This window comes from Trachurus japonicus, chromosome 13 (genome assembly GCF_045865225.1).
Source record: "Trachurus japonicus isolate A0001 chromosome 13, Traja_1.0".
Lineage (NCBI taxonomy): Eukaryota > Metazoa > Chordata > Actinopteri > Carangiformes > Carangidae > Trachurus > Trachurus japonicus.
This window is the reverse complement of record NC_140919.1, coordinates 35,877,467-35,902,250: the sequence shown is the minus strand read 5'-3', so window position 1 is coordinate 35,902,250 and position 24,784 is coordinate 35,877,467. Positions and strand designations below refer to the sequence as shown.

At 40.3% G+C, this 24,784-nt stretch overlaps 2 protein-coding genes across 6 annotated transcripts in view; both read right to left on the bottom strand.

Moving 5' to 3' along the window:
* Positions 1-2,860: 2,860 nt before the first annotated feature.
* Positions 2,861-6,911, bottom strand: LOC146976444 (extracellular calcium-sensing receptor-like). The gene is made up of 12 exons (XM_085796699.1): positions 6,793-6,911; positions 6,251-6,446; positions 6,012-6,095; positions 5,682-5,861; positions 5,393-5,581; positions 5,027-5,290; positions 4,754-4,972; positions 4,441-4,650; positions 4,225-4,348; positions 3,935-4,128; positions 3,570-3,851; positions 2,861-3,283 (listed from the first exon to the last, which is right to left on the bottom strand). The coding sequence occupies exons 1-12, from the start codon at positions 6,909-6,911 to the stop codon at positions 2,861-2,863; spliced, it is 2,484 nt and encodes an 827-aa protein (XP_085652825.1).
* Positions 6,912-10,246: 3,335 nt separating this feature from the next.
* Positions 10,247-24,784, bottom strand: part of plch1 (phospholipase C, eta 1) — a 62,988-nt gene continuing 48,450 nt past the window's right edge. For 3 of the 5 annotated variants that reach the window (XM_085796268.1, XM_085796269.1, XM_085796272.1), the window contains 12 exons: positions 24,142-24,204; positions 21,746-21,840; positions 19,763-19,860; positions 19,480-19,659; positions 17,935-18,042; positions 17,018-17,142; positions 16,646-16,730; positions 15,790-15,936; positions 15,337-15,416; positions 15,134-15,193; positions 14,245-14,632; positions 10,247-13,421 (listed from right to left, as the gene is read on the bottom strand). In XM_085796268.1, coding sequence (XP_085652394.1) covers positions 10,708-13,421; positions 14,245-14,632; positions 15,134-15,193; positions 15,337-15,416; positions 15,790-15,936; positions 16,646-16,730; positions 17,018-17,142; positions 17,935-18,042; positions 19,480-19,659; positions 19,763-19,860; positions 21,746-21,840; positions 24,142-24,204 — 4,143 coding nt within the window. In that variant the 3' untranslated portion in view covers positions 10,247-10,707. Of the gene's footprint in view, positions 13,422-13,802; positions 13,831-14,244; positions 14,633-15,133; positions 15,194-15,336; positions 15,417-15,789; positions 15,937-16,645; positions 16,731-17,017; positions 17,143-17,934; positions 18,043-19,479; positions 19,660-19,762; positions 19,861-21,745; positions 21,841-24,141; positions 24,205-24,784 lie in introns of all 5 variants that reach the window. The other 2 variants (XM_085796271.1, XM_085796270.1) reach the window with 2 other exon arrangements.

The window sequence follows — 24,784 nt, the reverse complement described above, 5'->3', positions numbered from 1 at the left end:
GAAAAGGGCCAAAGCTCCGTGATTTATTGCATGCAGGGAGAGTGTGGGTATAACTGGGGGGTGTACATATGTGGAAGATTTGTGCAAAATAGAGGCCTTTTCCCCACAAAAACATATGAGAATGATCTGTTTTCATTCGGTCACATTATGGTTTTCTTCTCTCACAATATCATGGTAATGGACAGCATCTGTTAATTGTCAGGGCAGGGAGTTCAATTGCATAGCTGTTGTAGTATTTTATCAAAAGTGACGAGGAACAAAATTACAGAAAAAAATCTAATATCTTGCAGTGGTCAAGTATCAAGGATTTTCAGGAGATAATAGTCTGGGGGTGTTTCGGGGTGTTATGTGACTGTACATTTCATGTCATTAGATGGAGATGCAAAGATAAAAAGTGCTTCAATTTCACTTCTGTGATGTTTTGCTTAGTTGAATTAGGTTCAAGGTTTTTAAAAATGTATGTATTTCAAATACTTCTAAAAGTGCATACAGAATAAAAGGACAAAGGTTCATCTCATCTCAGACGACTAATTTACATCAAACAGTTTAGTGGGGTTATGTGAGGAGGCACTGATGAGCCACAGGTGTGCAATTCTTCATTCCCATCATTGTTCATTTCACAAGCAATTACATCCTATTATACACTGACAGCAAGGTGGCACAGAGGAAAAAGGAGGCTGTGTGAGTGTTTGTTGTTTTCATGGTGTTGTAGATCATAGGCCTCAATTCGCCACCCACATTAAAATTGTATTTTACAAAATTATAGCAGTAGACTCATCTTCGGAATAAGATTAATTTCTGATCATTTTGCGAAAACATGTGTGTGAAACACAGGGATATAGGGGGTATGAGATTCCTTAAAGGAATAAACAGCCTATGCAAACCAAATGCAAATGTTAACCAGACACATTTGTAATGACATTTTACATGAATGGGGGAAAATTACATTTACAAATATTACTATCCAAACATCACACAGTGAAGGTAAAAGAGTATTGCTGAGCCTCTGTTGGCATAACATCCCAACCTCTGCCACCAAATTACCATCAATGAACAAACAAAAAATAGTAAAATAAAATTTAAAACATTCTGACAGCACTAAATATGAAAGTGAAATTTTAGTCTCACATGGCAACAGGGTTTTATGTGAAGCATGAGGATTTTATGGTAACAAATTCAAAATTACATGTATACTGTAGCTTTTATGTTTAATGTGACACAAGGACGGGCAGGAAACTCTGTGAGAAAGCTGGCAGCCTTCTCCTCAGACTCTCTCTCCTCAGACTCCCCCTGCAGTGATAATGGTGAGTTAAAAGCTGCAGTCACAGAGGAGATGACATGATGGTAGAGGCAGATTCTGAAAATCCTGATTGGTCAAAAACGCAAGTCATGGAGAACAACAACTCCTCCCCACAACCACCTAACTCCCTGGAGTAGGTGGGTGTGTGACCTGCATGATTGCATACTATACAATCAAGCCCATCATAGATGTCAATTTCTGAAGGAAAATTTCTGTGAAAGTCTGTGAAAAAGGCCCTTGTCCCTCACCTTAACAGTACTGATAAGTGTCACTGCAGATTTAAAATGTTTTTTTAGGGTGTAGTGTCAGTCAGAGACACAAATACACAAGTGACATACTCTCAGTCAGAGATATACAGTAAAAGCAAAATTATATTGTCAGCAGTGAAGACAATGGGCATACACAACAGTAAACACTGAAAAAGCACTGGAATGTCTCAATTAAACCTTGACATTTCTTGTGAGACATATGTGTGACCATGTTTTTGGAACCTGGTCAGACAAAAACATTTCATCATAATGTTCCTTTATTGAAAGTTGAAACTTATTGGTTTCTTTTTCTGTCTGTGGCATGACAGCAGTGTTCAATCTATCAAGGAACATTTTTGCAAAGTGCTAAGGTTACTTATGGCAGACATAATATATTTCCATACTTATGTGCATGAAATACAAAAAGGAAAATAGTAACATGTTGCACAGCTGCACAACTTTGTTTAGAGACAGAGAGAAGCATCAGAACACTTTTAGGTGGGATTATACTTCCATCTAGTGGACAGAGTACAACAATAAAACAATATCCATGTTATCAGTCCCTGCAATCACCACCTACTGTACTGCTTCAAAAATGTTAAGTGAATGAACTCAAGGTAAAAGGTTTTAATATGATTCTACCTACTTGCTATTGCAAAGAGTCATTCTGAGGCCCCTGTTTACAAAAACAGTGATTATTATTATTTTAAATGTTTAGTGATTGCTATGTGTTTGTGAATTCTGTCCAGTGTCGCTGTTGTTGTATGTAAGGCAATCCAGTCCTATGTGTACAGACCCTGTGAAAATGATTTTCCCAAAGGGGAAATTAAACTAACAAACTAACTAAAGACCAAAAATAAATTAAAAAATAAATAATAATAATAATACCATAAATTACTGACCCACCAAGAAGGTGCTAAATCGTTTTAGTTTACTTTGAATTAAAGTAATATAACAGCATAGTATGGCCCACAGCCACAAAGAATGACCTATCTATTATTGTGAGGCCATTTTCTTTCAAATATTCTTCTTTTCAAGAAAATAGAGATTCATTCGGGTAATAGTGTTTAATGAAGACACGGGCAAAGAGAACAATTAACCACATCAATACAAAATCAAAAATCAAATTTCAATGTATAATGTTATAATATTATTTAATGATGCTCTAAGCACAGCAGACAGGTTCTTTGTTGTTCATCTACCACTTAGAGCTACAATTAGAATCAGCATTATTTGAATAAAACAAATTGATGTACACATACAGGTGAAAATTTGCACACATGTGGCTATAGTATGCTGTTGAAACTAAAAACTATCTGGCCATCAAATATTTCTTAGTGTTTTTCTCAGGCCTCAAAAGAATAATGAAGCATTTTGGGGCAAAGATGCAGAGCAGTAAACCATAGCTAGAGGCAAGAATTGCAAAAATTTCCACAGCCACAACGTACTTTCCTGGAGAGCTAACGTAAGCAGGAACAAAGGCCACCCACACAGCACAGAAGATCAACATGCTGAAGGTGATCAGTTTGGCCTCATTGAAGTTGTCAGGGAGTTTCCGAGCGAGAAAGGCCAAAAGGAGACTGGTGCAGGCCAGGAGGCCGATGTAGCCCAGGACCAGAGAGAAGCCCACCACAGAGGGCATGGCACACTTCAGGGTGACCTTTGACCCTTGAAAACCCAGATCTTGTTGAGGCACAGGGGGGCTGAGGGACAGCCATATGGCGCAGATGATAACCTGTAGAACAAGGAAACAAAACATCATTCAGTATCATTCAAAGTCACTCACTCACATAAATGTCCAGTGATATTTTTGATACAAGCAATTTTCTCTTGAATTGTATTGTACAGAAATTAATTATATCACATTTGCTTTCACTCGTCTTAGGTTTAATCTAAGGACAGGGAGTAGTAAGCACTTTATTGATCCCTCCACAAAATGAACAGCTTGGAAACAGCAGGCTGTATTATTGAATGCCACCAAATGTTCTCACTGTTTTCTCAACAAAAGAAAAACAACACACCTGAATACAAGTGAAGAAGCAGACACTTCCTCTCTGTTGCCCAGGACCGAACCACTTCATCAAGGCTTCAGCACCAGGCCGAGCTGAACGAAAAACAGCCAGAACGACCATGGTTTTCACAAGGAGGCAAGAAACACAAAGGACAAAGCTGATCCCAAAAGCTGCCTGCTGAAACCGACAAGCCCAGACTGATGGACGACCGATGAACACCAGTGAGCACAGGAAGCAGAGCTTGAGCGACAGTAGAAGCAGAAAACTCAATTCTGAGTTGTTGGCTCGCACCTGTAGTTGAATCAGACAGGCAGAAAGAAAGAAATTTGAAGAGAATGGATCTGATAAATTCTTACATAAAGCTTGGATCTTACCATTGGTGTTCGACGGAAGTGAACAAAAACCACAAACACAGCTGTTGTCACCGTGGCACCTGATACAGCTGCTGTCGTCAGGGTAATGCCCAAAGTTTCATTAAAGGACAGGAAGTCAAGCTGGCGAGGGATGCAGGCAGTTCGTTCAACATTTGACCAGAATTCAGGTGGACAACGCTCACAGTGGGGGGAACCTGGGAGAGGAAAAAAGAAGATGGAAGAACAGAAATTTGACACAAACCAGACAATTACTGTTGCAAATATGAGTTGTTTTAGAGTGATTTCCTCACCAGTTTTATTGCTAATCTCTCCTTCAGCACAAGGGATACAGTCAAAGCAGCAGACAGGTTCCCCTTTCCTGGTTGCCATCCGGGTACCCGGGGGGCAGCTCTCACTGCACACTGAAACTGGAACCTATACAAAGAGCCAAATTACAAATAATAGCATAATAGCACACATCCCTATACACAGTATGAAGGCTTGGTACGATTTGTTAATCTGACCACCTCATTGGAGCCTGTGCTCCACTGAATAGCTGATTCATTCAGGTGAAGATCAAACCCATCCACGCGACCAATCAAAACAAGTTTCAGTGGCCCCTCAGGAGTGTCCTGCCAGTTGACGAGGTCATATTGTGCTGGAATGTCAGCTCCTTGGAAATAAAACATTTCCCCTTGTGGTGTGGTCACATTGACTTTGTTCAATTGTTGCAATAGCTGAAAGCAACAAATTATTTAAGAAAGTGTTTACATAAAAAAAATGTCTAAAAATGTGCTTTACAAGCTTAATTTATTAAAAATACTACTGTATGAGCTTTACCTCTATTGGCTTGATGTGGTTTGGAGGGGAGCAAGTGGAGATATTGTTTCCAGGAGGGCTGACTCTGTTAGGGCAGGAGAGAAGGCTGTGGAGAGCATGGGCTGCAGCATAGACAGCAAGGTAGACATTATATGCCACCCTCAGCTGGGAAGTGTCGGTAAAAGGATGCTGCAACCCCTCCAGGGACTCTGTACCACTGCACAGGGGCAGAGAAGCTTTCTGAAGTGACTCCTTGGCATGAGATGAAACATTTGACGGATGGTCAGACTTCACTTTGAGTGGTGAAGAGAAATAAGAAAACAAAGGTGCGACCCTTGGACTGCATCTGAACTCTTTTTCCCAGAAATCTCTTAAGAATACATCCTCAGGACGATGGATTGGGTTCAGATTTCTTAGATAATTCTCAAATCCAGGTATTTTTGAACTTTTGATGGCCACACCAAGAACCCCACTTGCCACCTTTGAGATGGTAATATCTTGGAGAATATCATCACTGGTGCTCCAGGCCTCACTGGCCAAAAATTGTCTGTCAGTCACCTACACAGCAAGAGGACACTCTTCAGACTTCAAATGATGCAAACACTTGAAATTCTGTTTTCATGAAACGTGCAATGATTAATTCTCGTGCCAGTTTCTCACATTTATTTTGGCCAGTTCCAGAAATATTTTCTTTGCGTCTGTGTACCAGCAAAAGATCAGAATCACCCTCGCGGTGGAGGCTTGGATTGTGAGTGCTGTACGTCTGGCATCTCTTACGATAGTTTGTCTGCTAACAGTCTCTGTGAATTCCAAACACACACCTTTCCCTTGAATCTCTTCCCGAAACACCTACAATATGGAGGTCAAAACAACAAATATGTCCACATATATGTGAATGTATATGCAGCATGTGCTATTATGTAAAACAGTATTATAACAAAACATACACCTGTATGGCCAAATGACCATAGTCATTGTTTACGATCACAGCTCCTATCCAAGTCCAGTGGAAGCGTATGGCCAGCCGTGCCATGGCCCGTGCTTGGTAAATATCACTGGGGATTGTTCTGAAGAAGTTAGGAAACTTGAGCCTGTCACTAAGGCAGGGGCAGCTCGCCATGTAGCTGATCTGAGGGAAAGACAGAAACCATTCATATTCTTTCATACCTTTTTACAGCAATTATTTTGCTCATCAAAATGTTTTAAAAACATCTTAACCTCTTGATGTAGACTTTTAAAAAGAGTTCATTAGAGGTTCATCAAAGGCAATAAAACTCACCACTGGTACAGAGAGAGGTCCCAGGATCCTGGACAGAATTATGCCTGTTGTAGACGAGGAAGCACCGATGAGCAAAGGAACAGGCTGACTACCTGAGAACAGCAGACATTCAATTAAATAATTTAATACTATCATATCAATTGGTGTCTTCATGGATATAGTAAATGTTAAATGCACAGTAAATTATATGAAGTCATACTTGTTTCTCCAGATGGTTCATGAGATGCAGAGCGAGGCACAGTGGCTGTTGATCTGCAACTGTGAGCATCTCCTCCAACCAGTGACAGGGCAACTTGCAGAGCCCAGGGGTATCGGCTACAGTCATCAGCTATACGGTAGCCGAGCTTCACCCCCGGCAGCAGGGTGCTGTTACGATTGATTTCCTCCACTGCAAATGCCATGGCATACATATGTTTTAATGACTCCAGATCTATCCTGAGACCACATGGGGGAGAAAAGGAAGAGTGAATGAGAAATATTAGTCAGTGGCAGATAAAATAGTATCTATATATAACCATAGGTAAACAAAAAAGTAATACACATCAACATGTACGTTTTAGAAAACAACATAAAATAAACTGGCATAATATGAACAATATAATAATAATTAGACATCTTGTAATAACAACACAGTGTATGTGAATACCCAGTGCAAGGATCGTAATGTGGCGGGTTGATGTAGTCCTTCTGTAAAGGTGAAGGTATGTAATAAAGATTAAAATTTCCACCGATAATCACATCTCCATCCTGCGAGAGGCTCCTATTGTTTGGTGCACCCCACTGTGAGCACACAGCCGCCTGAACCAGCTCCAGTCCTGTCTGCCTGCCCACTACACTCAGAAGCAGTAGGGGCAGGGCTGAGGAGGGCCACTGCATTAGGGGCCAGAGCAACACAGACATGGATGCAGCTGTATTAGACACAAAGAGCATTGGAGTTACTTTTATCTGAATGGCAGAACATATATCAATCAAATAAGGAATAGAATCAGTCGTTAAAATGCAATTCACCTCAAATGTTCCTCATCAAACAGAGCAATATAGTGCATTAAGTTTGGAAAGAATGCAGAGATAATGTTCAGCACTCAGCAGTTCCTGTTAAGACAAAACCCATTAAGTTCCACATGTCCAAAGTAAAATAACGCCATGTCAGTTCCCTGCAAAAGTAAAGAACACAATCAACAGAATCACATTTCCCTTGATCAAACATCTCATAAAGTAAATTGGTAAGTCTCAAAATGGTATCTAACACATCCCCCCTCCCACTATGCACAAGCGAGGTGTTGGTATGAGTATTTATAAAAGGTGTGAAGCCTGTTGCAAGGAAGTAAAAGTGATGACACAAGCAGCAAACAACCTGAAATTATTCCTCTCCAGAGTGATGGTGGAAAAACAAACTGATGTGAGCAAGTGATTAGCCTGCATGAAGAGGGTGCATGTGTGTGTATACTGTATGTTTCTGTAACCCTTTAATTTACAGGCCATTATAATATCAAGAAATAACCAAGAAATAGCAATTAATTGCGTACTGTAGTATAGGGTCAAGAAATAGCCTAGAAATAATGGTCAATTTCATAGTAATGTTGAGGAAATAACGTTTAATTGTGTAGAAATAGCCCAGAAATAATGGTTAATTGTGTAGTAATGTCAAGAAATATAGCCAAGAAATACTAGTCTAGTAAAATAGACGTAATAACAAGTTGTAGTAGTAGAATTGCTGTCAGTGTGATTAACCTGATGTAATTGTAATTTCCACAGTCTTACCTTATGGTTAGCTATGCAGAATTGTAACTACTACGATAGTTGTTTCCCAAAAGCAAATGGTAGATGTGGCAACTGCTGGAAATTTCACCGTAGTTAAAATCTCTTCCACTGCCTGTAAAGTGTAGTGGGCTTTGTTCCTTAGAAACGTATGGGTAGTTTCAACAGAACTTCCACTGTAATAGTCTTGCCCAGTATCCCATTTGGATGAAATGTGTAAATATTTTCCAAATGCTAAACAAAGACAAGCTAGGTAGCATGAAATGTCACTGTCATTACAACATGAACTCTTTTTAGGAACATAAAAGCCTTTCCCTTGTTTTCTTTGTGAAGTTTATTTAGTTTCAGTGAATCAGTTGCAAATAAGTGCTGGCTATATCATATCATTATTGTTTCGTGCCGTGTATTTGATTTATTCTGTTTTCATTTTATTTTAGTTTCTGATTTGTGGTTTGTGATTTTTTTGTTTGTTTTTGTTTTGGTGTGTGAGTGTGAGGACATCCTAAAGTGAAGAGCCTGGTGTGTTTGCATGTTATAATCTCTTTTTCTGTGTGCTGTGCTGCCCTGGCCATCCTCACAGTTATGGGTGTGCATGGTTGTGGTCACAGGATAACAGAGAGCACCAACAGGCCGCCCAGTATCAACAGACCAACAGCCTCTTATGATAAAGTGAATAAATTAATAAAATGATTACCAGCCGAAATGAAAGTATCCAAAAATACCGGAATGAAAGTGAGTTGTACATCAAAGTATGTAAGAAGTATGTGGAACTACTCCAAAAAGAACAATTTGAATTTAACTACTCCCTTTTATGCATGAACCAAATGCCCCAAGGTAAATGAGATTATGTAGCTCAAGACACATGAATACATCAGTGAAATGCAAAGATAAAATAAAATAAAAATAAACTTAAAGCGACTTGTTGGAGCTATTTATTTATTGTTAGTATTCAGTGCTGTTTAGTTTAGTATTTCATTTAGTGAGTATTTAGTTTTGGTTATTCTTAATCATTTTATTTGATTTCATTATGATTAAATTTCTATTAGCATTCTAGTTTATTATTTGTTTAGTTGAGGTGTTTCTTGTTTATTATTTGTGTTTTGTTTCATTTGGGCACATTAGGTGGGCACCTGAAATTATATACTGTAGGTAGCTGTTGGTGGGGGACCAGCATGCACCTGGGTGGGCAAATGTTTTTTTTACCGGAGCGGGAGAGGCACAGGAATTTTCTTTGTTTGCTTGCTTTTTGGTTAATAAACCACGATTTTTGGTGAAACTGGACATTTGTTTGGACATTATGTTTTTTCCCATCCGAGTACACCACAACCTATGGTGCAACAGTGGCCCTTGATATAATTTGAAGTTTGATTTGAAACTTTTATTGTTTGACAAACGGCTTCCACGACTCTTAATGAGATTAAAAGTGGAGACGGAGCATCCAGTTGTATGTACTTTTTTATCTGAGATTTCCAAAGAACATTGTATTGTGATTGATCCATTCGACTTAACAAAGTGTGGCAGTTTAGCTTGGAACCAGTGTGGGGATTTCTATACCCAGAGCAACAGGTGTGCTGTTTGCCAGCTCTATTACACAGTCATTTCATGAGCAATTACATCCCATTATCTTTAAGTTGCCTTGTGGGAAAAGATGAGGCTGTTTGTGACTTAATAATAAATAGATTTTGAGCTCGAGCTGCATTCTTGATTGCTATATAGTGTTTTGAATAAAACGGGAAAAATAAACAGGCAATTGTCTGAAATCAAATATTTCAATATTTTATTGCATTGGTAGGAAAATGCTCACAGTCCTTCAATGAGCAACAATAGAAAGAAAAAAAGGATGGTGTAACACTGAAATATATATATTTTTGAACTGTAGCTTTTCCACCCTCTCCTTCTCAGCCTGGTCCTGTGTGGTCGTCACTCTGCTTTTTCATTAAGTTATAAAAAAAAACAAAATAACCAGAACCAACGAGACACTAGTTTTTCAGTCTGTATCAAAGCAATTATAAAAATAAAAACCTTTAAAACTCCAAATCTTCAAAATTTGCAATACTGTTTTTTCAAATTCTACAAATCATAGAGAGCAACAAGTCCAAGCACAGAAGTTGATGTTCTGTATTACACCGTTTACAAACAAGCCATGTCCTCCATTTTATACAATGCAACTATATGTTGTGTGCAAGTGTTGTTGGGTGATGCAACATCTATTGTACAAACTGGTGCATAGTCATGCTTGACATGTTCACAGGTAACATGCACAAACATAAATGTACAGTTAGAATTGGTTCTCAACTTAAAAACAATGACAAGAATATTTACACACGACACAAATAAAGAAGTACCACTGAAAACAGAAGGAAGACTTACATTTGATCATTGAAAAGATGAATCCCATCTATTAAAAGTTTCTGTTTGATTATACTACACATTCAAATGATACAAAGAAAGACATTCCCTCTCTGCTTAAAATCCTATTCTTTTTCCTTTTTCTTTCTTTCTTTTTTTGCTTCATAGTTTAGTTTGGACAGTACATCACAGGGACAAAGATAACAAGTATCTGTACAATCAATCTAGGAAGCCATTTGAAGAGAATCAAGTTTCCAAGTACATTTACACATTAAGCAGAATATAGACAATACACTGCCAGACTAGAAAGACCATTCACTATTGAATAGTGGACACTTCATACAGAAAATTCATGCTGTCAGATCCAACCATGGATTATATGTGATGTTTCACTGACATACAGACTGTATCTTTATCTAGAAATAGCCCAGAATAAGATTTATTGAACTGTTTTACAGGAAGTCTACTGGTTTGTGAACATGGGAACAAACAATAGTGAGCCTGTATTCCCTCAGTCCTCTGACTTTTGGTGTAGCTAACTGACCATTATCAAAAATCAGTGCTTCATTCCTAATCTCATCCATGATCACTACAGCCTGAGCAGGAAGTAGACCTCAGGCTCTGACTCAGAGTGGATGGAGTTTGTATTTGGAAGAGAGTCGTCTGTATAGTACCGATCTCCATAATAATCTCCATTTCCATAACGTAATGATGTGCACGCTCCCTCAGGAAGTCCCCTGTCCTCCAGCTGACCAAGGTAGCCTGCTATATAAGAACCAGTCGAGTGTCTGTTAGCTGGTGGATTCTGTGAAGCGGGTTTATTCCTCAGTACCACTCCGCCAATGCCTGCCCGAGGCTTCAGAGCCTCTTGCTGTCTTTCGCGGGCACGGCTGTTAATGTGACGCACTCTGCTTTGACTCCGAGAAGATAGGCGACGGGTAAGAGGTGGAGGGGAATCATCTGCATCCCTGGGACTAACAGGAGCTGTAGTTGTTGCCTGGGGCTGTGGCAGTGGGGATTTTGCCTCATGACGCAACTGAGGAGACTGTGCCCTATCTCTGTCACTGTCGTCCCCCTCCAGACTGACCAGCTTACGTAGCTGTTCTGTAAGTGGGTCACAAGACTGTGATTGGAAAGTAACCTCCCCCATAGTGCCCATCCTCTTTTGCTTCCTCATGTGGGGAGTGATGAAACTGCGACTAATAATGTGGTATTTGCTCTGGAAGTTGCATGATATGTCTTCAGAGGTCAGGTCTCCCAAGGATTTGGACTTACATTGGCTGGGACCTGTGGAGTCTATGGAAGCAGGCTGAGTTGATAAAGGCCTTATATTTGAGTGTAATGAAACGGTTGTTTCTGGTTGTGACAGCTGCCTGCAATTGATGAGGGAAACCTTTTGGTTGCATGACTGCTTTGGAGTGTGTGATTGTGATCGACTCTGGCTGTGTGGCAGTGTGTTTATGGGAGCTGAAGATGTTGATACAGGTGTAATGCAGTCATAATCCAAATGGCTATATACTGCATCGCAGTCTGAAGAAGGGGAATATAGTCCTCTGTCTCTACAGATGTTTATAGACCCAGCAGACTGACCCGGGAGGCTTTCAGAAGAGGAGAAACCCTTCTGGAAACACCTCACTTGCTCCCTCTCCATCTGTGTGTACTCTAGCCTGTTTTGATGAATCTGGCTGCCACTATGGCCCCACTGTTGTGTATAGGAAGTGCTGGCATCTCTGCTGTTGATAGGGGCCTTAGAAATGCCCTGATGAACAGAGTAGCTGTTCTGACATTGTGGACTAGGGTTAGAGGGTCGAGAGTTGACAGGTCTGTGGAACGGTGAAGGCTGAGAGTTGTTGTGTTGTTGGTGGTGATTGGATAACTGATAGAAAGGTTGGGTCATTGGGGAGTGACACTGTGAACGTGCTACAGGAGAAACATGAGATGGGTACCGTTGTGGGGGATCACGGTATGATGTAGGCTGTTTTTGTTGGGTGTAATTGGGAGTGGATTCATGGTTTTGATAGATAGCATGACGTTTGGTTGGACTTGTGAGCTCCTCCCACTGTTCGTCGTGCCTTAGTGAGGTCACCATATCCAGTGGATCTTCATCAACATTAATCTCTATTTCCGCAAAAGCATTTCTAACTGAGTTATGGAGAAACTGAAAACTGTCATTGACTGAGGAGCTCATGTATCTTCTGGAAGTACTCCACTCTATCTCAGGGGTCACAGCGGCTGGTGCTGGGGGATCATACACTTCCGCATATACACTCTCCTCTGCCTCCTCAGTTTCTTCGGTTCCACCCCTTTTTCTGGACATATCATCCCAACCTATGTTGTGCCCTTTTCCTAAATCCTGGACCACTTTTGCTGGACATGACCCCAAGCTTTTTGACGGCATGCTCTCCAAAGTGTCAGCCTGAACATGAAGTGTCTGTTTCTTCAGGTTGTACACCGACACAGGCAACAGTACCTCCTCGTCCAGGATGGTGTACACTTCCTCAAGCTCAGCAGTCTCTGGGCTTGAGAAGATGGCTGGAACAGGTGCATCAGCCTGAGAAACCTTGCATGGTGAAAGGATTTTATCATTTACATGATTTGTTATTTGAGCTACCTGTTGAGGACTCATCAGTTGTTTCTTATTGACAGAGGCTGTGTTGGTATTGAGAGGAGACTTTACATCTTGGAGCACTTTAGGGGTGGTAGGCCTGAGGTCTGAGTGATGGAAGGGAGTGTGATCACGAGATAATGCTGTGAAATTGTTTTGGTCAACAGTGCTGTCAAATTGACCAATTAGAGCAGAAATAGAGCCACATGAGTCTGGCTCAATGCCTAAGGACACAGCGTCAATGAGTCTGGAGATGGTGCTGTCACACAAAGAGCTGGGACTCTTCAGATCACAGTCCATACTGACAGGAGAGAGAGGGGCCACAGAAGAGGGGGCAGAGGAGGAGGAGGAGGAGACTGACGGTGCAACTGTGAATGTTGTGCTGTTTGATGATGTCTCTGGTTTATCTGATGTCATCTTGTTGTTTGCAGAAGGTGAGACCAAACAGTTTTTCTCAGTTCCTTTGAAGATGTTCTTTGACTTGTTGACTCCATTGTCTTCTGAATTGTAATTAGCATATTCTTCTTCTTTTCTTTCTTCTCCTCCACCAATAACCAGATAAGAGGCCTCCTCTGATTGGCCATATTCTTTATTTCTGTATGCTTTAGAAGGGGAAGACATGCTTGGTTCAATGGAAAACGATGATTCAGTGAGAAGATCCACAGAGGAAGACCTGGGCCTGATGAAGGGGCAAGCTCCTGTGAAAACAGATAATTCAATAAAAAGGTTAATTAAGGCAGGTTTGTATCATACCATGATGATAAACACCAAGCCAGTCAACACTTAAATGACAACAATCAACAATCCAGCCAATACAAGGCAATAGCAATACACAGACAAATGGATCACCAAACAACCGTGAAGGGGAAGCTGGAAAATGAGGCTGTGGAGCTTTTAAAAAAGGAAGAACCCACATTGGCAAACATCATATTAGGAAAGAGATGGTCAAATGGAACTGGATTGGTCAAATGGGATCAAATGACACAACAATATATTTGTCAAACAAAATACACTGGGTGGACGCAATACTGATATGTTTTGAATGATGCAACCTTCAGACAATAGGTATTTTAGATTACCTGCAGGAACATCCTAGTCAGTTCTCTACTATAAAGAAGCACAACAAATGAAGATGGGACAGAAAAGGCATGTTAAGGCATCATGGGGAGTAGGCTCATATAGATTAACCATGAGTTTTAGATAGTTATAGCAGGATACGTGAAGCAAAGGAGAGAGATGAGAAAAAAGTTACATCTTGCATCAATCAGTGAGCAAAGCAATTCATGGAAGAATTTTGCTTTAAGACATGCCAACACCATCTTATCACAGAAAGTAGCACTTTGTCTTAATATTCAAAGATAGTACTTTGATAACACAGCAAAAAAGAGTCAACAGTGAGTCTAAATTATGACACATATTACTGAAGCTTAGTGGGAGTATTTTTATCTTATTTTTCTTGAAGTTTTATGCTAGAATGGGTGTCATTTACATATTACCAAAATATGTTTAATTTTTACCCACCAATGACAGTATCTGCACCCATGTCATGCTGTCCCTTGTCAGGGGAACAGAGGGATAGCTGCCCTTGCAGAAGCCTGTCTAAGGGCATGGAGATAGGCCGGTGGGTGAGGGGGGCTCGGGGCTGAAGACGCTTCTCCACCCTTCCTTCCTTCCCCGACACTCCCTCTCCTCCTGTTCCTGCCCCTATGCCGTTCTTTTGGTCTGACATCGAAGCCACTGAATCTGATAACACCATCTTGGTCTTCTTCCGTCCCTTTGCTGGGGCACTGGCTGTGCGCCGCAGGAGGTGATCGCTGAGGGAGCGTTTCCGAAGGCCACCAGAGTGTGTATCCACCGAGGACTTGGAGGAACGGTTAAACAAACTCCGGATACCTCTCAGCTGATGACCCTGAGGGTAGCAAGTGGGGAGAAACGATATCAACAAAGAGTAGAGGAGATGTTATTCTCAGACAGACATTAGGTACTGGGATGCACTATTGAACACAAGCACTTTTTTCACATTACAGTGTTACTTTTCATGAAAACAATGAAACAATATGCAAAGTAAACTTAGTTGGCAGCAAATGAAGACTTGCATGCTGTTACATAAATTGCCTGTAGATGGCACCATTACACCTTACATGCCCACAGCAAACACTCTGCAAGAAGCTGTATTGAATTATGCATGCTTACATTGTAAATTATTCCAACCTTGTTGACAGTGAAACAACAAGAGTTGAAACAAAAAAAAGTTTTGAATAAAAGCAGACCTTTTAAACAAACTGTATGACTCAGTGGTTTAATCTCACACACAAAAGTCATTGAAGATTCAGCTGAACACAAACTGCTTTTGCATCATGCATTATTGTTTCATGCAGCGCGACACAGAGCCTACAGGGCATCAGGATACCTTGTTAGATCCTAGAAAGTGCATTATGGTAAAGCTGGGGTTCAGGACTAGAGGGCTCCACTAGAAAGACAAAGGATTGAAGGAGCATAGCTTCAATGGATTGATGTCTTTTTCTGTTTACCTTCAAAATACATTATCTCAGTTGACAATAGAGGCTGGCAGTGGGAATTGTTACAGTATCACCAAGGTTATATAGCACCTACCTTCCCGTAGACATCATGCACTGACACGTGCACAAAGATGGAAGCCTCAGTCAGTCCCTCCAAGTAAACATGTCTGTAACCTATAGTTGGACATGAGGGGAGAAATCATGTGAGCTTGAGAGTGAGTCAAAGAAAGCAGTCACTAGACTGGTATTGTGTAGTAGCTGTCTGAGGAGAGGGTATCAGGAGTTCAGGGACAATTATATATACAAAAAAAGCCCTGGCAAGCCACAGGTCTTTTACAACACAAATCAACAAATCATGGTTCACTAGGCACAAGATAATGTGCCCCATAGTCATAACTGCGAGGTAAATTTTCAAGTCTGAGTGTGTGTGTTGGTGAGTCTGTCTAACTAAAACTGATTCTAACTGGCACTGACACTCTGTGTCCCCTCTTAAGTTCATGTCATTCACACACAAAAAGTTCTTTTGAAAAAAAAATTCTGCACCAACCAGGCATCAAGCTGCTGAAGGCAACAGTCCGTTGACCAATAAAGTCCCGTCCAATAGGGTCATGGTCCCAGACAAGGAAACGCACCAAAGCCACCTCAGCCATGTGAAGTGTAAAGGACAGGGTCTCCTCCCACACAGGGTTAAAACCTGAGGAAAATAAACACATACAAGCTCATTATAATTAATATCGGTCTCATCAGTCCCATATTACTTTACATGATACATACATACAATGTACTGCACACTAATCTTATAATACTGTTGAGCTCCCAGGGGTCCATAACCTTTCCCAGAGAGGGCTTTCCCCCTCCCCATGCTGGGTGCCCTCATCAGTGGAGACATGTTAGGGGTGACACCAGCAGCTCCATCGGACCTCCATATTCCTCTAATTAGTTAATCAGACTTTTGATCCCAACAAGTCCTGGAGGTAAATGCAGTATGTGTGGCAATGGCTGTATCCCTGCTTTGTTTGTTCTTTTGTCTTGGCAGTGACGGCAGTAATTATGATTAGTTCACAGAGGTGAGACAAGATCCAATTATGATGCTTTTAGTATGATAATGTTTGTCTGGCACTTTTCAGATGACGAAAAAGTAAAAAAAAAAAAAAGTACAGATGAAAAATTAGTCAGTGATACATTATAAAAAACAAGGCAATAGCAAAAAAAAAAAAGTAAAGATCATTGGCATGGTCATGTCAATGTAATACAATATAAACCCTGAAGAAATAATACAACAAAGTCAGATGATATAGTTCTAGTTCAGGAGTTAGTTTTAACTTTTGATGGTTCACTGGTTCAGCGAGTGTACGGTATTGTGATACTGTGGTGTTGTTGAAGTTGACCTTAGTGTGTCTTACCATTGTCATCAACAACTCGTGTCTGTTCCTTGCAGCAATCAACAGGAAGACCAATGATCTCCACTTCCACAAAAGGATCAATAATCTAAAAGATGACAAAGGGGAACAAAATGGATTTATGTTTTATTCTATGAATTTATACGTATATACAGTATGATATCATAAATGTTGAACATCTTTGAGTAGTCAAGTATAATATTGTGTATGTGTGTGTGTGTGTGTGTGTGTGTGTGTGTGTGTGTGTGTGTGTGTGTGTGTGTGTGTGTGTGTGGGAGAGAGAGTAGACAGAGAGACGGGTGGAGAATGTGAGCAAACAGTGTGTGTATGTGTGTGTGTGTGTGTGTGTGTGTGTGTGTTTTGATGTGTTTTTACTTCTCCACGGTCCCCCAGCATGGAGTCTGGTGGTTTGGGCAACTGCTGTCCACTAATGATCTTGAGAATGAGCTGCTTCTTGGGGTAGGCTGGAAGTGGGTCATCACTGAATGGGTTGAAGGACCCTGGAGGGAAAGAAAGACAGCGGAGCAAAAACTTTGATTTATGTCATCACTCAGTCTTTAAATTCAATCCCTCTCTGGTCGTTGTTTGTTCTGGTTCCCAAATATTTGTATAGACATCATATAAGAGTCAAATGAGAGATATATATTCTCATTTCTGTAACTGTTGATGTGTGTGGCTGCAGTTGTATTTACATCCATGAGGAAGCACACGTTATACTATATGTTCTCAGTAAGCATTGCATCATGAAGAGCAGCTGTAAACTACATATGCAGCAAGGCCATGACAACCTTTAAGATTTGCTATGTAGCAAAGCAACTCCAGGAGCAACAGATGTTGAACAACATTGTTGCAAGTTTATAGCATTTTTATTTATTTATTTATTTATTTCGGACATGTTAATTGTATCAGACTTCATCACACACAATTTCAGTTACACAATACAAGCACATGACCGAAAGGGAAAACGGGAGAAGCATAAAGCTCATCAGGTCCCGCCCCAATTACCATTCAGAATACATTAATTTCATCACAATTTTTTAAAGAATGTAGTGGAGAAAAATATATCTCCAACTAACAAGACTTAAAAATCATCGAGCAGAATTTCAAGATACTATTGTATAACATTATACTACAGTATTGTATCACATTATCAGTATTTCACCTTCGATAGAATATGGTTCCTTTCTTACAATATAGTATAATGCTATACTGTACCTGAGCCTCAGCATTTAACAGAGTTAAACAAAAATAAAATAATTTGTATGCATGTGTTTGTATTTTTCTTGCAGTACCTTTACACATTGGAGGGGGTTTGAGTACGTAGCCACTTCCTCCATTCACCATAAACTTGGCTCGGTTGAGTTGCATCATCCTGCCCTCTGTCTGGTAGTTCAGGGCAACTGAAGGGAAAAAACTTGTTTACACACTAATTCAACTGTAATCCAGATATTGGCATATAGTAAAGTATATGCAAACTATGAAACTGAGGATCTCTTAAAGCAGAAGTAAGTGATATATTTGTGTTAATATAAGTCTTAAATAGTTATATCTTCCGACAGCAATCACTTACATAGAGTGTTTGGACTGAAACACGGGTCTGTCAGTCACTCTGCTCTGCTCTGAGTCGAGGAGAAAACATTTATCGTATCCTACTGTTTTTATCCAATGAGGAGAGAGAACGGCATGCAGGGCTGTGTGTGCAGCCAAGGAACGCCGTGAATGTGGCGACGTAGGGACGAGGACTGTTATGGTGCGTTCAAGGAAACTCGTATTTTTCCGACCGTGAAGTCGTACCAGTTCGATCTGGTACGAGTTCACCGGTCGGAAGTTACGAGTGGCCGTTATAGTGACTTTCACCGGTAAAACAGGTCGGAAAAACACGAGTGGGTTGCCTGGAACGCTACAGAGTCGTAAGTTGTGACTTGAAGCTGTAATTTACGATTTCAAAAGCCTGCCTGGAACGCAGCATTAGCGAAAACGACCGGACCACTTACTTCTGCTTTAAGGATGCTCAGTGGTCTGTGGCAGAAATCACAAATCAGGTAGGGAGCCTGAGCTCCTCTTTGGTTTATTAATTCATTCTATTAGTCATTTATCCTGTGAGTCTATACAACCTTGAAACCTTAATAAGCAAAACAGATTAGGAGGAAAACAAGCGAAAATAAAATGGAAACAAGGACAAATCACCAGAGCTTCAAAGATACTCAATACTTTGTCATTTGTTTATGCTTTTAACCTTACCCGGTCCTCTCCTATGTAACTGTTTCTACTTTTGTGCATCTGGAGAAGCGATTTCTTAAAAAACTAATGGCAAATACTGCTCTCTGAATTTAACTTAAGAAAAAAGAATTAATTGGCCAGCGCTGGGCCAAACTGGGATTCTTTGGTGCTTGATTTCCACACAGATTAAAATATTTTACTCCAACTCCTCAGTATTTATTCATGTTTTTTGTTCTAATCACAAATTCCTGTTCTAAATGTAACACTATGAACAGACTCACACACAATATGCAAACGCATACGGTAAACACAAATACCTTACACAGCTGAGTGGTTATGTAGTGTAGAGGCTAATGGGTATGACTTAACACTCATGTCCATTAATTAACCTCTGCACACAGAGCAACTAATTAACTGCACAGTGCGATGTGTAAGTGAAATGTGTGATGTGTAGGCCACAGACCACAGTATCTGTGCCTGTGTGTCTGTGCGTGTGTGTGCAGTGTCAGTTAATATGTGGTGACAGGTATGTAGCTTAAGGAAATGCACCTGGTGTTTTCATTAGGAGAGAACCTCTCAACAGGACAAAAGCTTAGAGGGACAGACACATGTCTTACCCAACTGACAGCCCACGTTCCAGTAGAACTGGGGGTTGAAGTTGGACGAGTCGATACGATAGGCCGATGGATAAATCCGTGACAGCTGCCTCTGGTTAAAACCAAGGAACTGTTCGGCTCTGTGATTGACCAGAGATTGCGCCCTGGTCTCGCTGAATGACAGAACATCACCTGGAGTACCTGAAGAGAAACATGGGTTAGTCATGAGGAAATGCCTTCAAGGAAGATTTTTCAATTTGTCTATTTGTTTGTGCGTGCAGTTGTCAGAGCTTTGGCTTTTTACCTTCATTCAGGCACTCCTGTGAGGCAACAGAGTTGGTGAACACCACCAGGTTTGACAGATCTCTACTCAGTTTCATCGTCTTCCTCTTCCTCCCAGCCCTGAAACAATTTCCAGATGACAGAAAACAATTGCAAGAGATCGCACAGAAGGAGAGTCAGTAAGATCATGCAAAGATATACGAGACTTGTTATGTAAAGTAAAAAGGTTATAAAGTGAGACATGCACACGCTCGTCTAACCATTTTAAGTATCTATAGTGGCAACAACAAATCAGGCAAGAGAGAATTGTTCATCAGAGAGGCAGCTTGCAAACCACAGGAAAGAGCATCAAAGGCAAAAGCTTAATAGGGACCAGAGCACATGCAGCGCAGCATTCACACATTTTATGCTCACATACAACAGCACACACACACACAGTCATGTACATAGCTGTCTTGCACAAAAACAGTAGGCCACTCAGACCCACGCTTGCGGGAATCTGTACTGTGACAGATGTCGAGGACATGCATTTATAAATATGCAACCATGAACAGTGACTGAGATGACACAGAGACAAAGGCCTTTCAATAGGTGAAGGAGGAAAACACAGCTGCATTTCCATACATCAATGCTCAATCAAAATGTAGAAAAGAGACAAAGCTGAACAAGAATGTTTGTGAAAGAACAGTGTCCTATATTCAAGCTCCAGAAGAAAACGGACTCATTTTTTCTTCATTGGTCACTTTTTTTTTTCTTCCAAGAATAGCGTAAACAAAAAATACACAATGACACTTGAGGGATGATGGAGGACTGCAGAGGTGGAGATATTCAGTGGATGAAAATTAACCAAGTACATTTACTCCACTGACTTTACACTTCTGAGGTGCCACACTTTAATTTTATGCAGCATTATACTTCTACAACCCTACATTTCAAAATGAAATACCAAAGTTTTTACGTTTAACCTAGTGACAAGTGATTTTCTTTTGCCAAACAGTGTACAACGTGGCCACAACTTATTATTATGAATGCTTAACACAAATTATCATAAAGTCAGCAACAGTTAACAAGAACGTGTGGCTAATATTTGCTATCATTTAAGCATCATTAGGTACTAATCATACCAGATGATGTGAGGCTATAGCAGCAAAACACCTGGAACTATTGAATTGATCAGGTTTTACTTCAGAGGAATATTTAAAGTGTACACTATGTTTGATTTATTGCATTAAGTGATATAATGCAAAAAGTATTACTTTCAGCATGACCATCAATAATAAAACATTTCTAAGACCATTTTGATGCTGGTACATCTAGTTAAGTATAAGTTTTCAAAGCAGGCGTTTTACTTTTAACAACATTTACATATTACATATTTCCGTACCGTGATGTTTCCAGTTTTACAGATCTAATACATAGCTACTGACTACTGGATTGCTTTAATGTCAAACCAAAGCCATAAAAGTTCATTTGAAAAAAATCTCTATTTAGATAGCACAGCTGTGGTTGGATGAAATGTTCATATTTTGCATGGTAAACCCTGATATGAGCCAGTAGAGCAGCATGGTGACACCATATGTGATGTCTTTTTTTGTGGCCTCGGTTTTATTCATGCTGCTTGTTTTGCCTTTGGTCTTTTGCGTGAGTTAATGACCTGCCACATTAAAACATTATGAAATTGTCTGAAGGAAAATTTGATCTAAGCAGGAAGTCACTACGGAGTGACAAAGTGGACTCAGCACAAGGATCTAAGAAAAGTGGAGATTGCACACTTTTCATCTGAGAGGTTATGCATTATATATAAGAGAGCTTCTGTCAGCTGCTGTCAATAGTAGCTCCATCATCCTTCACCTCACATGGACATGAATGGTTGCTAGAGAAGCCTTATTGGTTGCACAGCACTACTGATGCCCTGGATTGGTTAATGCTCCCAGCAGTCAGCAACCAAAGAACCTCATAGTTGTCACCAACTGTCAATGTTGAAGTAAAGCAGGTCATAGGTCACCTGCTGAACTGTCCTCCGGCCTCCCTCTCTGTCCTCTCCGGACTGTCCTCCTCTTTGTCCACACTTTGGCATGACAGCCTGGATTTGGAGTGCCTCTGGACAATGGAAACATACACATACACAGGAGCATATGAGCATGAGTTACACTGCAATCTTGTTACTGGCTGAAAAAACAGAAAGGTGTCGCCTATATCCCTCACTTCAGATGATAAACATGTTACGCACCGTGCATGATACCACCTACACAGTACACAAACTCGCAGGGCAGGGGCTGGTGCTTGTGTCTTTGCCAAATTGTATGTGTTTCATAGAGGCTGCTGTGTGATGCATAGTGTTGTTATTGTAGTAGCAATTTGAATGTGTGTTTGTGTGTTATGTCAGTGGGTGTTTTAGGTATAGTGTATGTAATTATAGTGAGTGTGTATTTGGTGAAGAAGAAGTGTGTGTTATTTTTCAGAGAGAAGCAACACCTCTATTAGAGCTAAAGTGGAGTTGAGAAGAGGACGAGGGTTACAATAATTACAGGGTTTAGGCTTCTTTCCAGCAGATTACATGCACCCATGCTTGCACGCATATATACACACACGTGGGAGGATGCATAATATGCAAAGAGGGAGACATAAAAGAATGAAGAGGAGATGTGAGTGGGTAAACAGATGAGGAAGAGCGCAAGGTAAAAAAAAGGAAGCAAATGGCTAGAGGAATAAAGTTGGAGTGGAAAATATTATACTGTAAATTATAATATTATACCACAAAATTAATGATAAACAGATTGCATGCTAACTCTATTTGAAAAAACACCCAACAACTAGAAAGCAGCAACATCATTTGCACTATAAGCATTTCTCTTAGGACCTACACTATTAGCAGCTTTCAAAAGAACACATACTGTACCTTAGAGAGGATCTACATCAACAAAGTGCATGCCTTAGATCTGCATGTGCACTACACAGATACGCCAAACACATGCATTTACTCCTTTGAGCTGCTGTGAGGAATTGGAAGATAAGTGTGGCAGTCTTAATTATGATCCTGCTACCTACCACATGCTGAAGATAGCACTATAGAGGGTTCTTTGTATTTGCATCCTCAATGTGAATTATTTTCAGGAAGGCTTCTGTTTTGGTGTTTTTAAATGGGTTTAAGACACATATCACACTCTTGTCTCTAATGTGTTAATAAAACACCTGGTAAAACATAATGTGGCCTGATACAACAGCTCTAAAATACATCATAGCTTAAGGATGGAAATTAAGGAAAGGTGTTGATTCAATGTAATAGTCGTTTTTGAGACCATGTTGGTGTGCTGGTGTTTAATTGTCATGTATTACACTGAGGGGTGGATTTTGTTTGCTTATTTATATCAAAGATTAAATTTTATATAGAAAGGTTACACCTGGAACACACAGTTTTTGCTGCCTGTGTGTGGCTGAGTGTGTTCTCGAGCTGCTACAGACAACGCACCAGCGTTTGCAGGCTGCAGGAATGTTGGATTTCTTTTCATTAGTTTTTCTTTTGTTTATTTTCATCAGAGAAAACCCCAAGTACAAATGTATTTTTAACAATTTTAGCTGTTTCAAGTTGAGAAACAGCTAATATTGTTAAAAATACATTTGTACTTTTTTATATTTGTATCATTCAGATTAGGTCCAGACACAAGCAACTACTGTATAGTGAAAGATGTCAGTTTTATATAATGTTACTCATATGATGTTATTATGACTATCAATTTATCTTTCTCCTTCAAGGTGTGTATGTGATGCGTGAAGTATAGACGAGACACCTGAACGCTAGACCATTTGATGCAGCCGCGGGGCGTGAAGTGTGTCCGTTCTGTCACATTGAAATGTGAACTGTGATGAACACCCAAGACGTTGTCAAACACACACCTCCGTCTAATGTGTTCCTGCCCCTGTAACCTTGATAGAAAACTTCATTTAAATCTTAGGTAAGGTCACTAAATAAGAACTTATGTAAAGTAATAGCTTTGCATAGAGGAATACACAGATTCCTTTTCTTGCAAGGAATGTTTAGCTTATGGGGAAATGACTACCCTGACTCTCTCCACTTGCACTAGCACTGTGCTTTATCAAACAGAAAGACAAAGCATAAAAAAGTGTGACTATAACAAGTTGTGCTTTTAGAAAGCTGAAGTATTTCTTTGTTGACATAATTCTTGGTCTACTGGTTTTCTTTTGCTTGGACAAGTCCATCTAGGAATAGTCTCTATAAAGCAAATCAAAACACATGCTCCCAAACCACCATCCTCTCTCTTCTACCAGTGGTCTGCTCAGAAATTACCACATGACCTGAAAATGAACTTGATTTTGCCATTTGAGACCAAACAGATTATAAATCCAGCAAGAAAAAGCAATCTGTCTTCCGATGCTCCTCACCTTCTGCTTAAGTGTCGTGATGAAGGATCTGCTTTGGGATTTCTTCAGAACCCCTCTGGAGCTCTAGGGGAAAGGAGAACATGTTCAGAGACTCTTCATTTGTGTGTTTGTTTACATTCATGTGTGTGGATGATTTGGTGTGAATCTAATAACAACCACATTAGCACCCGGTGAGTCACTTAAACCCTAGAGCTCAGTAGCTGGAGGGGCTACAAGAGACATCAGCCAATAAAGCACAAGCAGCTGAAGACAAGCGTGGGTGAGATATAGGAAAAAGAGAGCAAGTGGAGAAAGAAAGATTACAGTTAGGAAGACACACAGAGAAAAAGGTTTGGAGACAGAATGAGGTGAAGGGGATCGCCCACAAAGCAGGAGTAGAATATAGAACAGGAAACCCCGATGCAAAACACCCACTACGTTAAAACGGTTGTTGGGAAACTGAAGCTTCTAAAAATAACTCAAGAGGAAAGCAGGGAAATTAAATATTAAGCAACTCTACAGACATTTAGTGTCTCATCACTTTCACTCTGTTTGGACATGGTTTTGTGGGTGGAAATAGCATGGCCCCTTCAGTGTGGCCTGAGGAGTTGAGGCTTGTGAATTTTCATCTCTTCAGTGGGTGAGTTTGACCGGAGAGCGCTGC